This window comes from Micropterus salmoides, unplaced genomic scaffold (assembly GCF_014851395.1).
Source record: "Micropterus salmoides isolate LMB-PRFRI ecotype aquatic unplaced genomic scaffold, ASM1485139v1 Ms_hic_scaffold_2037, whole genome shotgun sequence".
Taxonomy (NCBI): Eukaryota; Metazoa; Chordata; class Actinopteri; order Centrarchiformes; family Centrarchidae; genus Micropterus; species Micropterus salmoides.
Window position 1 is genome coordinate 1 of NW_024041193.1, and position 15,635 is coordinate 15,635.

General features: G+C 40.0%; 1 protein-coding gene across 1 annotated transcript in view; it reads right to left on the reverse strand.

Moving 5' to 3' along the window:
• Positions 1 to 19: 19 nt before the first annotated feature.
• The window catches only part of LOC119915292 (ubiquitin carboxyl-terminal hydrolase 19-like), a gene marked incomplete at its 3' end in the record, with an annotated part of 31,719 nt that continues 16,103 nt past the window's right edge, over positions 20 to 15,635 (reverse strand). Inside the window, exons 10-23 of the mRNA XM_038734837.1 lie at positions 12,108 to 12,346; positions 11,131 to 11,323; positions 10,290 to 10,423; positions 9,907 to 10,065; positions 9,535 to 9,645; positions 9,291 to 9,401; positions 9,099 to 9,200; positions 8,351 to 8,491; positions 8,135 to 8,253; positions 7,855 to 7,998; positions 5,247 to 5,638; positions 5,041 to 5,151; positions 3,662 to 3,878; positions 20 to 171 (exon numbers count right to left, since the gene is read on the reverse strand). Of these exons, the coding sequence (XP_038590765.1) occupies positions 20 to 171; positions 3,662 to 3,878; positions 5,041 to 5,151; positions 5,247 to 5,638; positions 7,855 to 7,998; positions 8,135 to 8,253; positions 8,351 to 8,491; positions 9,099 to 9,200; positions 9,291 to 9,401; positions 9,535 to 9,645; positions 9,907 to 10,065; positions 10,290 to 10,423; positions 11,131 to 11,323; positions 12,108 to 12,346 (2,325 nt within the window). The remainder of the gene's footprint in view (positions 172 to 3,661; positions 3,879 to 5,040; positions 5,152 to 5,246; positions 5,639 to 7,854; positions 7,999 to 8,134; positions 8,254 to 8,350; positions 8,492 to 9,098; positions 9,201 to 9,290; positions 9,402 to 9,534; positions 9,646 to 9,906; positions 10,066 to 10,289; positions 10,424 to 11,130; positions 11,324 to 12,107; positions 12,347 to 15,635) is intronic.

Genomic DNA, 15,635 nt, shown 5'->3' on the forward strand with positions numbered 1-15,635 from the left:
AACTTTTTACTGCATTTACCTGACGGAAAGTCAACCATGTCATTGATCTTGTCCCTCCAGATGAAGCTCCTGAACGAGAAGCGTTTGAGCTGGATGATCAAAACGTTGGGCAGACGCCACAGCAGCAGTTGCTTGGAGGCCTCTCGGTGCTGCTGGCACTTTGGACAGTACCTTAAAAACAGACATAGCCTTGATATAGGCTCACTGTTCTACACTGCCCTGCTTAAAGTAATGAAAGACGTCAGTCAGTATAACCACACCTGTAAGCAGGTATAACAAAACGAAATGCAGAACATAAGGTGTCCTGACTTGTGGCAACCAGAACCATGGCCATCGCTGAATACGGCTTTAACAGGTGGTTTAATATTACATGTTTCGTTGTATGCTTGGACCGCCCTTGAATTAAACACTGCCAGGATCTGCCTCAGCCTTGGACCATAATGGCTGTGGGGATCTGTGTGTGCAACAAACCATTCTCAGTAAATCCTTTTGTGCCTCATTCACAAGTTTTAAAGTGTCTCCTAGTCTAGCTCCTCTTATCTGCAATAAACCTACAACCTAAAAAGAAAAAAATAACAATGAATATGTTAACTTCTTTGAGGTTCGCTGATTTGTCATAGAACTACTGGAACCAGCAACCAAATCATTTCTACAAAGTAGAAGTACATCATATTTTCAGAATGAAATGTAAATCACAAAACCATTGAGACCGAATTCAACGTCTGCACACTTCTACCTTTAAGGCAGGCTGCTACATGTAGGCGTTTTAGTAGATGTCATTGGTTTTAAGACACGTGACTGATGAAATGCATTATGTGATTTGTATTCTCAAATGTTTCCTCTGTGTGGGCCGCAAGTTTCCAAAGCTGCGCTTCAGACAGTGATGGCCTAATCGCTGAGCTGAGCAAGTGGAACGACATTTAGGCCAATTACAGCTGTTACTTTGAGGACGATAACAACAATGAATTAGAAGATTCAGACCCAGATTATGATGCGACTGCTGACCCTCTAGCCAAGGGCCCTGTGGGTGAGAGTCATGTTGGAGGAGGAGGATTTCGGCAAGTTTGCCGGTTGTGACGGAGACAAATTCAAATGTGTAACAAAACAAGAGCGAGACTCTGTCCAGCAGTAAGTGGACAGCTGTTAGTGAAAGAGATGAAAACCTTATGGGCATTCTTCAGCTGCAAGCGTGCAGACTGTTGGCAAAAAAAGAAGTAGCTTTTTCATGCAGATTTACCTAAACCTAAACATATATATATATAGATATATATATATATCTATATCTCTATATCTATCTCTATATATCTCTATATCTCTATCTCTATATCTCTATCTATATCTCTATCTCTATCTCTATATCTCTATCTCTATCTATCTATATATCTATATACAGTGGGTACGGAAAGTATTCAGACCCCTTTAAATTTTCACTCTTTGTTTCATTGCAGCTATTTTCCAAAAATCAAAAAAGTTCATTTTATTTCTCAGTAATGTACACTCAGCACCCCATCTTGACAGAAAAAAACAGAAATGTAGAAATTTTTGCAAATTTATTAAAAAAGAAAAACTGAAATATCACATGGTCATAAGTATTCAGACCCTTTGCTCAGTATTTAGTAGAAGCACCCTTTTGATCTAATACAGCCATGAGTCGTTTTGGGAAAGATGCAACAAGTTTTTCACATCTGGATTTGGGTATCCTCTGCCATTCCTCCTTGCAGATCCTCTCCAGTTCTGTCAGGTTGGATGGTAAACGTTGGTGGACAGCCATTTTCAGGTCTCTCCAGAGATGCTCAATTGGGTTTAAGTCAGGGCTCTGGCTGGGCCATTCAAGAACAGCCACGGAGTTGTTGTGAAGCCACTCCTTCGTTATTTTAGCGGTGTGCTTAGGGTCATTGTCTTGTTGGAAGGTAAACCTTCGGCCCAGTCTGAGGTCCAGAGCACTCTGGAAAAGGTTTTCGTCCAGGATATCCCTGTACTTGGCCGCATTCATCTTTCCCTCGATTGCAACCAGTCGTCCTGTCCCTGCAGCTGAAAAACACCCCACAGCATGATGCTGCCACCACCCTGCTTCACTGTTGAGACTGTATTGGACAGGTGATGAGCAGTGCCTGGTTTTCTCCACACATACCGCTTAGAATTAAGGCCAAAAAGTTCTATCTTGGTCTCATCAGACCAGAGGATCTTATTTATCACCATCTTGGAGTCCTTCAGGTGTTGTTTAGCAAACTCCATGCGGGCTTTCATGTGTCTTGCACTGAGGAGAGGCTTCCGTCGGGCCACTCTGCCATAAAGCCCCGACTGGTGGATTGCTGCAGTGATGGTTGACTTACTACAACTTTCTCCCATCTCCCGACTGCATCTCTGGAGCTCAGCCACAGTGACCTTTGGGTTCTTCTTTACCTCTCTCACCAAGGCTCTTCTCCCCCGATAGCTCAGTTTGGCCGGACGGCCAGCTCTAGGAAGGGTTCTGGTCGTCCCAAACGTCTTCCATTTGAGGATTATGGAGGCCACTGTGCTCTTAGGAACCTTAAGTGCAGCAGAAATTTTTTTGTAACCTTGGCCAGATCTGTGCCTTGCCACAATTTTGTCTCTGAGCTCTTCAGGCAGTTCCTTTGACCTCATGATTCTCATTTGCTCTGACATGCACTGTGAGCTGTAAGGTCTTATATAGACAGGTGTGTGGCTTTCCTAATCAAGTCCAATCAGTATAATCAAACACAGCTGGACTCAAATGAAGGTGTAGAACCATCTCAAGGATGATCAGAAGAAATAGACAGCACCTGAGTTAAATATGAGTGTAAAGGGCAAAGGGTCTGAATACTTATGACCATGTGATATTTCAGTTTTTCTTTTTTAATAAATTTGCAAAAATTTCTACATTTCTGTTTTTTTTCTGTCAAGATGGAGTGCTGAGTGTACATTACTGAGAAATAAAATTAACTTTTTGATTTTTGGAAAATGGCTGCAATGAAACAAAGAGTGAAAAATTTAAAGGGGTCTGAATACTTTCCGTACCCACTGTATATCTATATATATATATATAATTCATTTATATTGCCTGCTATGCAGCAGAAAGGAGTTACAAAACACAATTTCTCTCTATAACTTGTTATGTTGTGACAATAAACCTACCTACTTAATATCTTTATGTTTTGGCGTGTTGGTCATTCAAAACAAGCAATTTCAAGACATCACCTCGAGTTCTGGGAAATTATTAAATATTTTTTTACGACTACATAACTAATTAAAACATTAGTTGGCAGATTAATTAATTATTAAACATAATTGGTAGCTTCAAATGAACATTAGTCACTTCAGTTATTGTCACCCATCAGGAATGACTGCCAGCTACCACATGTCACCAGTTTCTATTTCAGGGATATTTCTTATCATGGATTCATACTGTGTCTCATAAGTGAAGAAGTGCACTAAAGTCATTTTGTCACAAGTTTTTGTGTTATTATTAGAGAGAGTCCAACTGCTATTGGTATGTGATAAGTCAAACTGGAAAACAAAGAGACAATGCTCCACAGTTTTAATATAATGCTCCACAATGTAGAGACAACCTGGGACAGTGGAAAACAAGAGAGAAACCAAAACTAAAGAGACAGGAGAGAGACAACATTAGATTATGCAGTCACAAAATAAAGATCCCTACCATGCCTCCTCTGGTGCCAGCACCTCTGGCTTTGTGAAGAGGTTGAGGCACTGCTCCAGCGTGAAGTGTCCTGCTCTGGCCGTCTCACTCAGAGAGCCGGGGTCCTCCTCATACTCCAGTTCCTTGGAGCTCACCAGGACGTACTCCTTCAAACGCTCGTTGTTTTTCCACACCAGCTCCAGGAGTGAGTCTTCGGGGAGGTCCGCCAGCACATCCTCTGCAGAGGGGTTGGGGGTGAAGAAAAAAAGATTCTGATCTGTTGGACTATGTATACCCCAGATTTATTTTCAGGACTGTCCATCAGTTAGTAAACACAGCCTCTCTTTTTGCCTCAGCTGATTACCAAGCTGTGAAAAGCTGTTCCGTTATTAAGATCTGGTACTATCCCCAACCCTGCCTTTTTAGATGCTGATCACCCACTCTGGGATTACAGGAGCTGTTTTACTCTGCTTGGACACAAAGAAACTACGTCTCACATGTTTTTTGTTTTAAAACTCCGGGATAGCATTTTATTGCGGACAGGCGATAACAGAGGACTTTAGAAATGATACACAGACACTCGCATCTGGCTTTCTGATTGGGTCTTGGAAGTGAAAAAGCCCTAATGCACTGACAGTGTTTTAGTTTTGGTATTTGTTTTTAAATATTTTGTACTATGCAAATAACACAAGTTACTGTGCATGCTACGGACTCTTTTTTAATGTTGTTTAGAAATTGTCAAAGTAAAAGCTCTACTTGAAATAAAGCATGGGGGCAAAAAAAATTCTCACACTTTTATTTTGCATTAAGTGATTATGTGAGTAACTGTTGCTGTCATAACTGAGATCTATTTCAGCACCGCTCTCAAAGAATTTATTTTTTAATTTTGTTTGCCGCTATCAAAGCACCATAATCTGGCCACGGACCAGATATTATTGCTGGCGGGTAGTTTTGGCGAGGATACATAATCACAGAGAAATTAAATGTTTCCCATGTCAATGTTTGTATGAACTTTATCTATTATGTGGTTTCTAATGGACTGTGGTGCAGAAACAGTGACAATGTTTCACACTCTTGGCTTACACTTTCCATGTTATCTGTCAAGGCCAAGTCGCAATAATATTTGGTTTTAAAGAAGATTATTATTGTTATTATTGTTTCTAGTACAATCTTGGGTAACTGTACAGTACAAGTAAGTTTTCAGCCTGTCAAGACATGAGAAAAACTCATGACACCTTACAACTTAGTTAACCACAAACTATTACTTAACATACTTAAATGTTACTATAGAGGTACAGTAAATCAACTTCACTGCCAGTCTCAACAAAAACTGAACATTAAATATAAACATGCAATGGACCAAATATGAGAAGAGGACTGGCTTTTCTTTTTGGTCGTACCTTTCTCATCCAGCCTCTGTTCCTTGTTGTTAGAGTCCAGATAAGCTATGTAGAACTGACTGGCATGGCCTGACGCCGATTCACTTGGATGCTGATACCCTGTTACTGCCGCTGCAAAATAAATGGCAAGAATGAAGATGTAGAAACAAATAAAAATAAATCACAGAAATACTGTAGCACGTGACCCTTAATAGCTTTGTTATTACCTTCTGGCCGTACTGCCTTCTCACATGAAGTCTCTTTTTCAGCATGAGGGTCCGAAGCCCAGCAGGAAGTAGAGGAGTTTGGCTCAGAGAATCCTGAATCTGAAGTCCGTGTGGTGGAGAGTGAGGTCTGAGACGAGAAGAGAGAATCTGACTCCCCAGAGTGGAGGGCTGAGGCCTGAGCATACTCTGCCTGAGATTCAGGCAGCAGAGAGTGGCTCTCCAGCTCCGGATCACCTGCTTCTACAGTACTGCTACCACCCATGGCCTCTTCCCCAGGCCCAAGACCATCAGGAGAGCCTGGTGGCATTGTGGGGAGGTCAACCCGGCACTGGGATGTTTCGGGGGATGTCCTGTCTGACTGGAAAGGAGGCTGAAACACGTTGACAGAAAACCTGCACAGAGAGACATTGAGGAGATTACAGCTCACTACATTTTACATTCGAGTGATTCTTTACAGCGATATTGAGCTGACATGCATTTTATCTCTCCTGAATATACACTAGCAGATTCATTTATTTGTTAAAATAATAGCTTTTTGTCATTCAGACATATGGCCTGGATTTATTTATTAATCAGGTTTTTCCAGCATAGAGAATTACAAGGTGTCCGCCCACGTCAAATCTAGCAGTGTCATCATGATTAAAAACTTTTTTCTAGCAAGAACTTCAAATCAAAATAAGAGCTGATGTTCTACTTGATTTAATCATCTTACGGTTCGTTAACTGTGTAAATGAACACATTGGTTTTTAATGTTATTTTATTTTTTTATGTTGAAAAGGTCATCTTTTTTTAAAGGCCATATTTTATATGCATTAAACGTGATAATTGTCATTTGTCTCTTAAAATACGTTGCTTTTAAAAAGTGTTGGCTTGAGCCAGTTGAAGGCACGGTGTTTACAATCAGGCTGGTACTACTTCTGTCTCATTTTGAGCCAGGAATAACACTGATAACAAGTATTTGTTTGCATTTGCCTGCAAGATATAACAATAATTTCTAATGATATAATTAATTAAACAAATGTGACCTGAATATCTCCCAAATCATATTCAAAAACATTTTAGAACTAACATACTACCAATACAGCAAGCAGGCCTCTACAGTGAGACTATTTTGCTCGCATATGTCCCTAAAAATCCACACGTGCGAACCGGAAAAATGATTTACGAGCACAATATGCGAGTAACTACAACCTACCGTAGGCTACGGTGACACAGAAGACAGCAGGGAGAAGATAAGGAGGTTGTAGGTTTTGCTAGCTGGCTATTTAGCTATATCAGGTGCCTTTTTGTTGAAACATGTTCAACTTTTCATTAAATAGACGTGCTCGTCAGTTTCACTTTTCGTCAACTGACCAATTACAGCCTGCATGGAGCGGGACATTAAAAAAAGTTTGAGGTGCTACAGTAAACTTTTAAAATGTGGAACTCCTCCTGTATGAATGGTTCTGATTATTGATGAGATAACGTTAGTAGCATTAACAAATTAAGAGACCAATGTAGGCCATTTTTCGGATTTAATGAATGAAAACTAACAAATATGAAACTGCTGTCCAACCGGAATAAATATTATACCTGTGGTGAGCTATATAGCATATTATTACATAAAATTACAATGCATATGCTAAAATTAATTCATTAATATATTAACATACTAACTATTAGATTAAAATGTAACTTTTTATCTAATGTTATTATAATAATATAAATACTAATACACTCATTTAAACTAGTTTCTCCTCCATGTTGTGGAAGGAGCTTCTTCAGTGGAAAGATGCAGATTTCCACTGCGCAGTGTGCCAGTATGTGCTCCTAGCCTCCTCCTGAGAGCAACACGTTCCCCTTGTTCTGTTTTACTAAAGTGATTGTAAAGTGTGATTTAAACTTCTGCATCGAATGGACGGCGTAGCCTTTGCGTTAATTCTGTTCAGTAGTCTTGTTTACATAAGGTGTGGGTTGTTTGGGTGCTGCTGGTGTATCATGAATCCGTCCCTGGTTCAAAAACTACACAGGCACCAATCACAGTAATGTTTTTTGTGATGAGTGATCAGTGTTTTAAAAGCTGTTTTCAACGTCAATTTTTCAAAACATCTGTTTCAATATTTTCAAAAGCTTCAACAAATGTTTAAGGCCTCTAATGGTTAAATAGTTTGTGAAACTCTGTGTTACTTGAACATTTTTTACTGTGTTCCTAAAAAAGAATCTTTTCCTTAAAAACCTTATTGTATAGCTCTGGCAAGCAAGCCAAAATATTTAATATATTTAAATTTATATTTATTTTATTTAAGACTTTTCAGATACACTGTAAAAACATTTTTTGCCGTCAAAGTCATGCCTAACGACACTTGTGAGGACGAGTGATACCAACCCCTGCTCAAATCCAAAGATATTTTCGCTTCAATTTGATAACTTAACATTTGATAGTGAATTCTGCTGTGTGTTAAAATGTCCATCAGTGCATAAACAGAATAAAAAAAATAAATAAAGGCATTCAGCTGGTTCTTGCACATTATGTATCTATGATTCATTCAAACCTGAAATTATATGTGTGGGCCATGTTATATTTCAAATATGATGAGCACTAAGAACTGCAAGTTAACTGACTGTGTACCTGGAGTAACCCTCTAGCAGCTGGGTGAGGCGGGAATAGGAGAGTCGAGACTCTGGCACGCTGACCAGGAAAGGCAGGCCCACGTTCTCTGTGTTGGGTCGACACAGACCCTTGTGATTGGGCCAGTGGGTCTTCTGACACACTCTGGGAAGTGAAGGGCATAAAAGTTAATATGTTTACATAAAAATTAATGGAGTTCACTTAAGAAGAAAATCCCCCCAACAAATTTGTTTCTAACAATCTTGATGTGTAATTTAGTGGAACTGCTAGTAGAACTCACTGATTGCAGTAGCCCACACGATAGCAGCGAGTGCACCGCTTCAGCTTGTCTTCCTCAGACACTGGAGGCTTTAGGCAGGCAGCACACTTTGAGATGGCAATATTAGGAACCTGAAGTCTCTGTAGGGCAAACAGAGGGCAAAGAAAGCCCCGTCAACATCTGTAAACACTGACATATTTAACATGCTGTAGAAATGTAATCTCGGGTTTTTATTACCTGCTGCACTCTGAGCAATACCACTCTCTCTTTGGCCATGTCTTTGGAAAGCACCTCAAAGCAGAACAACATGTCAGAGGAGGATACTGTGTCCAGGGAATGGGACGGCAGGAACACGCGTTGGAAACGTTTTTTCCCCACCTGAGAGGAGGGAAAAATAATGTCCAGTCCATTGTCCTTCATCAAGACATTTCTGAAATACATTTCTGTCGTGGTGTGAATTCTGAATCAGTGTTTCCCACACACAGACTTTGGCATGATAGCTTTATTTTTATTTGTCTTGTTGTTTATTTATCCATGACTGATAATTAGTGGACAATCTCCCCTCGCTCTAACTTTTCTGGGTGGTTTACTGCTACTGCACACGCTTTGCAATGAAACACACAAAGAGACAGAGACAGATGTTCACTGGTCTCTACGTTAGGAGATGATGACACGGTGGATATTTTACAAGCACGGACCAGGTAAAGCAACTGTGAACACACATGGTTAGTGACAATGTCATTCGGTACCATGTTGGTTTCAATAAGTTTCGTTATAAACAGCAAGCCTCCTCCATAAGCGGCTCACCTGCTGCTGTGAAAACTGAACCGTGGGCCACTTTATAAAACATACTGCTGATGAACAAGTCAACAGAGCTGACAGATACAGGAAGAGAGGAAGAGAAAGAGGCGGAGCGGGGCAAGCCGGTGTGCGAGTACACTGTCATTCTGTGGGAAACACTTCCAGAATATGTTAAATATCTAACCTCTGCCAGTCTGAGGTTCTCTGGTTTGACCCTGACACTCCTGGAGATGGATTCGAGGACTTCAGCCGTGCTGGAGTTCTCCTTGCTGACACTCACCAAAAACTGAGAAACACATAAACATACATTGTTAAGTGACGCTGTGAGTAGTTTGACCATTTAAGTGGTGTCTGGAAATAAGTTATTTTATCTTACCTTGATGGGTTTTTTATGAGGTTCCTTAGCAAAGTAGTAAACGGAGAGCACCTTTTGTTTCTGGGGCAAGGGCACAGGCAGGTAGAGGAAAGGGTCGAAGGTGATAGACACCTGAAGATGAAGAAGAGAGAATGTGAAAGGAGGTAGATTAGTCATCACTTTAACAAGGCAAACATTTTAAAGCATTTCCTTTAAAGAAAGTAAAACATGTGGAAAGTGTTAAGTGTTAGAAATAATGTGTTACCTTGGAACACGTGGGGCAGACGAGCTTGGATTTGAACTGGCCTTGGAAGAGGTCCACTATAAAGGAGTCATTTCTCATCTTGTGCCTCTGCCATGCCTCCTCCGCCACAACCTGCACCAACAGACAAAAGACATCATCAGATCATCAAGGCTTAACAAGACTGTAGGAGGAATGGTAGTAATCTTTACAAAATAAGTGTCTTTTACTTTGTCGTTTTGCTGTGTAACATAATGATTTAAGTGTAAATGATTCTACTTAAACACCTGTGTACAAAGTAAGCACACTTCTCACAGCAGTAACTGAAATGTATTTCCCGCCAGCCTCTGCCACCCCTAGATATTTTGATACTTTACAGATGAGATGAACTCCTACCTCATCCAGCCGCCCATCAGAGTCGACTGTCTCTGTGTAAGGTTTATTTTGGATGCGGTTCAAGTCCTCGTGGAGCCCGTCCAGCAAAAAAGCCATGAACTCCTGGGCATCGTGTTGGGCATAACCTGTGAACTGACTAGCTTTACTGGCCACAATCGCCTGCAAATGACAAAAAGGAAGGAAAGTGTAAATGACCACACAGATCATACTGTCCTTTCTAAGTTTGGCATTTCAAGTTTCCCCTAAGGAAAGCATGATGTTAAAAATTTGACCCTTGAGGTCATCGACAGATTGAACACTCCCCAAGTAAAACACTTCTTAGCATACTCAGCAAATAAAGATTTAGTTTACACATGGAAAATCTCTGGGTACTGCTTGCATACCTTGAGTTTTGAGGGTTGGAAGGCATGATGTGTTCCTTTCCAAAGGGCCCTGAGCAGCACAGCAAAACCAATGGCTAGCCTGCCTCCTGTTCCCAGTGGGTTACTGCAGTTGATTTCTGCCTCAAATGCTCGATCTGCAGGGTCACAGAAAATCCAGGGATGACATAATGGAACCAGACATCAACCACAGAAGTCACTGGGAGCTTAGACACAGGCACAAGCGGGGACACATGGAAAATCATCGTGGTAAAACGTTACCAAAATAATCTTGGAACTACTTCATGTGGATGCGGATGGAAACAGTACACGTGTCTTTAAACACGATTAAAACACAGTCATGAAAATACATTAGGTAAACCTTTCATTTGTTTTAAAACATTTTACATGTGCAGGCCACAGAGTTGCGTTTGCTGTTGGTTATTGCTATAATTAATGTAAAAAAAAAAAATACTTTGGTTAAATACAGAAGAACTAGGTGACCTAGATTTTACAGCAATTATTTCAATGTTTTGAATGCTTGAACTGCAGAAACTACAGTATAAATAGCTTATGCAGATAAAACTACTTGAAGTTGCAGAGTCCTCGTTAAATGTGCCCCTGTGGGAATTTTTTGGGCAATAATTATCATATCATTATCTGTGTACCCAAGCACCACTAAACACACCATTATAAATATTTCTTGGCAACACAACATTACTGGTCTTTAACAGCAGTATAAAGTTGTATGATAAATGATGCATTTGGTTGACATGAAGAGCTTTTCTTAAGAATGGCAATTAAATATACCGACAATAATTTATTTTGTTATGGTTCAGGCTGAAGCAAACTAGATACTATTTACCATGGAAGTAATCCCTGAGTTCTCTGGTGTTGGACAGGGACTGGATGACACTATTCATGAAGCAGGTGTTGCCGAGGTTGACCAATCCTGTAAAACCAGGCAGGCAGACCTTCTTCTCCTCCTCTTCTTCATGACGCTCATTGCTGGCAGGAGGTGCATGAGTCATGGGCTGCACCATGCAGGTGGGTTTAGGCTGAGACAGGAAAGATTTACACACCGATTCCACAAATTAGACCAACATCATATGCATCTTCACTTCTGCCTTATAGCAATTAGTAATAGCAATATAGCATTTTTTTAAAATTAGTTTGGTTCAACAACCATCCAAACCTCAAGTTTATATTATCAATATCTCTTCTTTTCTCACCTTTCTATTCTTACTGTGCAATTACATCTAAAATTAATGCAATGACGCAAATTTTCGCAACTTGAATAAGAGTTAAGCTAAGAGTAAATTGTTGTTTTTTTTTACTTTTGGGATTAAAAAGTAGATTTATCTTCACTCTCACTTCTCTGCAGCAAGCCACCTGTTTCCTCCACTGACCTCCACTGTCGTTTTAGTAAACCTCTGTGGGCAACCAGAGCTCCATGATACCACTTCATATTTAAACAGAGAAAAGTAAGCGAGGACGTTAAACTACCTGGTAAATTATGAAAATGTGTGTCTGTTACTTGATTCGAGCTACTGGTTGTACTTTAGAAAGCAAGCATATTAAAAAGTTTATCATCTTGCGGACAAACCTGACAAAGCATGAATTTATATGTTAACACATCGGCATCATGATGTAGTCATTTCTGCATTGTCTTGATCCGCTCATTGCAAATGAATCACAGCAAAATGTTGATTTTCGGTTCATATCACTGCAAACAGATTAAATGTTGGCGGGTTGTGTTTACTTGCGTCACTCACGAAAAGCGAGGCAAAAATTTGCTTTGCTTTCTGTGGGAACACATACATTATTCATCTTTCTACTCACCGTGGTAACAGAGGGCTCTGGCTTGGTGATGGCAACATGCTCAGAGACAGTGCGAGAAGCTACGGTGTCCAGACCGCCATCCTCCACTCTAGAAGAGGTCTTGGAGGCCTTGGGTTTCTCCTCCCCGACCCTTGGAGGCTCTTCTTTAGCTGGGAGGCTATGCTGGCTGCTGCCTGGCTGGCTCTTTTCCATGCAGGTAGGGCTGGAGGGTACAGCGACCTTGGCGCCACCCACTGCACCTTAAACAGAGGAGAATGAAGCTTGTGGTTAGAAGATAAAGGTCAACAAGAAGCTGGACAGTAATGGACATAAATAGTTATAAATTGTAGTGTATAACCTATAGCATTTACTTGACAATCTTCTAACTATAAGGTAAGGACTGTCTTGTCCATCAGATCAGCCTCACACTTGGGTGGTGTCTCGCTGAGTATCCGAGGGAATGCAATGTGGAGTGTAAGCTCGTTAGATCTATGGGACATATTAATTTGTAAATTTATCAGTACACACTGTGTAGTATTGAAAGAGGTTCCTGGAGATGGTAAACTGAAGCAAAGTCTTGTAAGTTTGCCATTTTGATTTGCTAAACTCCAACACTTCAAACATCAGCAATGTAACTTAAATACAGTCGACGTATATTTCAGATACAGGGCTTAAAGTTCTCCGGCGCTGTGCTGATACCGGCGAGAGGCGTTTCTGTATTCGACAATATATAAATATGTCTGTGGACAATATTCTTGCATTGTGTGTGAGTGTGTGTGTGTGTAGCACTTCCTGGCTATGTGGACACTCATTGGCTATTGTAGGCTGTGGACAGGACATGGAAGTTTCTATTGGGTCAAATATGGTGTCACTCAAAAGGTCAACGTGTAGACGTGTTTTTTGTTTACATGCTAGCTGTAGTTAGGCTGATATAAAGCAACGCAATAGCAGTCCGTGTGTATTTATTGTTATAATAATGCGTTTTGGACTAAATATTAAAATGGATTGCATCGTCTGGACCTTTGCCAACGTGCCAAGGCCATTTTTGTGGAATGTAATCCACCGTTGGAGTACGGCTTCACAGATAAGTGGTGTCAATTTTGATAATAGGCAGTGCTTGAAGTGGGCCACCGCTACCAGTAAGTTACTTCTACATTGTACTTGCGTACTGGTGGGCTCTATGTGGCGCTCATCTGTCTCATTCTCGCTTGTTTGCTAATCTCTGTCGTCGGAGATAGAGCAGGTAGAAGCTCCGTGCCTTTCATGCAGCCGTGAGCCCCCATGGGAATGGGGAGTACCAGCACGGCTGGGCTATAAAACACTAATGATAATTATTGCAATATAATTTTCCTCAATAACAATATAACAAATGTTTAATAAGTGTTTGACTTAATTCATTTGAATCACAAACAAATCAGCACTTTAATTTGTTGAGGAAAAGGGACTGAAAAAAAGATTACTTAATTGAAATTTACTTAGTCATAATTGTTTTGACTGTTTTACCTCAGATTTGTTAAGTGATCCCAGTGTTTCCCACAGAATGACTGTGTAACTGAGGCACCAGCTATAAACAACATGCTAACCTCGACAACTCAGCTGTACTCTAACGTTAACTTTGCTCTTCTTATTTGCTAGGCTCCTTACGTGCTTGCTAATAACTTTTTTTTAAGCTGGGCGTCCGACGGCGTCCCACATCAAATACAATTTTAAATAGGCCTAGTAAAAAAAATTAAAATATCGAATATCAATGTGTGGCGGTCAGTGTTGATATTGTGGCAGGCTGCCACAAATAAATGAACATATGGGACACAATGGATCCACTGTTTGGCATTAAGTGTTTGTTCTGACCATAAAAACAGTTTAAAACAACAATTAACCATCTGGTTTCTTCAACTTTCACTCAGGAGCAAAAATCTGCCTTATAATGATTTGACATTTATCATAAGAATAGTCCACATTGAATGATGTGACATGAAACATTTTCGGCCGTATTGCCCAGCACTAACTACCAGTGCCTATATTTTCCACTTTCAGCACTAATTATAGGTGGTGGCAGAAAATGTTACCACAATGCAGGAAATGAACTGTTTAATGCTCAAAATCTTCTGGGGGAGGACCCCCTGACCCCCATCATATATTTCCGCATTGAACGTTTTATCAAACCAGTGTACAATTATCTTCTCGTCTTCTTCTTGTGAACCCAAATTTGTGTTTCTTCATGTTTAGTGAGCTAAGTGTATGTCACAACCCTAATCTGAGTCCCTATGTAACCCTAACCCTTTTCAACAAAAAGTTACACTCTTGCCCCAAACCCTCTATCTTTGTCGTAAACCCCGAACACATTTCAGGCACAGAAAGATTTCTTGCTTTAAGCCCTGCAGATATTAGAAGCACTTCCTTCAACATTTCCTGACGGCTATTAAGAAACTTCCGAAATAGCCGTCAGGAAATGTGTTAAGTTAAACGTATTCCTCTGAATGACAAATAGGAATTTTCTCTGCCTGGAAATGATGGGGAAAGTCCATAGGTTGATGGATGTGGACCAATCGCCACGATGCACACAGTCCAGCATATGTTTTATTGTGAGCACAGAAACAGTCTCTTCATATGAACTTTTTTGACGAGGATTATAAAAAAAAAAAATAGAAGAAAAATTTGGTGTTCAGTGAGGATCAAACATGCAACCATATGACTATGAAGCTTGCGCTCTACCAACTGAACAAAAATAAACATTTGAGTCGATGGCTGCTTAGGGCTTCCGCACCCAAATAAATATATATTCACTAGTAATTTAATAATGGAACTTACTACTATACTATATTAAATTATGTGTATGCTTGTATCTGTAAGCTTGCTCAGCTGACGTGTGTATCGATTGAACATTGTCTCAATTTCCCCTGTAATTACAAGCTAAGGGAATTACTAGGAAGTTATTTAGATATTATAAACCCATAAAATAAACAGTTACCAAAATCTTCTATGAATTTAACCAATTTCATGGGCTTCAAGGGCAACATGAGTTCCCAAAAGCACAGACATATATAGAAAAATTGCAGATTTTGTATGTATGGAAAGTATATTTTTTAAAGATAGTTTTAAATAGATATAAAGAAGATTTGAGAAGTTTTATATGTGTTGTCTCTGACCTTGAATGTTACAACAAGATCATTTCACCACACATGCAACATCAAAAACTTACACCCACACACGTTATCAAGGAGAAGTCCGGCAGCACACCTTGATCCAGAATGCTGCGGAATATACAGTGGGTACGGAAAGTATTCAGACCCCTTTAAATTTTTCACTCTTTGTTTCATTGCAGCCATTTTCCAATAATCAAAAAAGTTCATTTTATTTCTCAGTAATGTACACTCAGCACCCCATCTTGACAGAAAAAAACAGAAATGTAGAAATTTTTGCAAATTTATTAAAAAAGAAAAACTGAAATATCACATGGTCATAAGTATTCAGACCCTTTGCCGTGACACTCATATTTAACTCAGGTGCTGTCGATTTCTTCTGATCATCCTTGAGATGGTTCTACGCCTT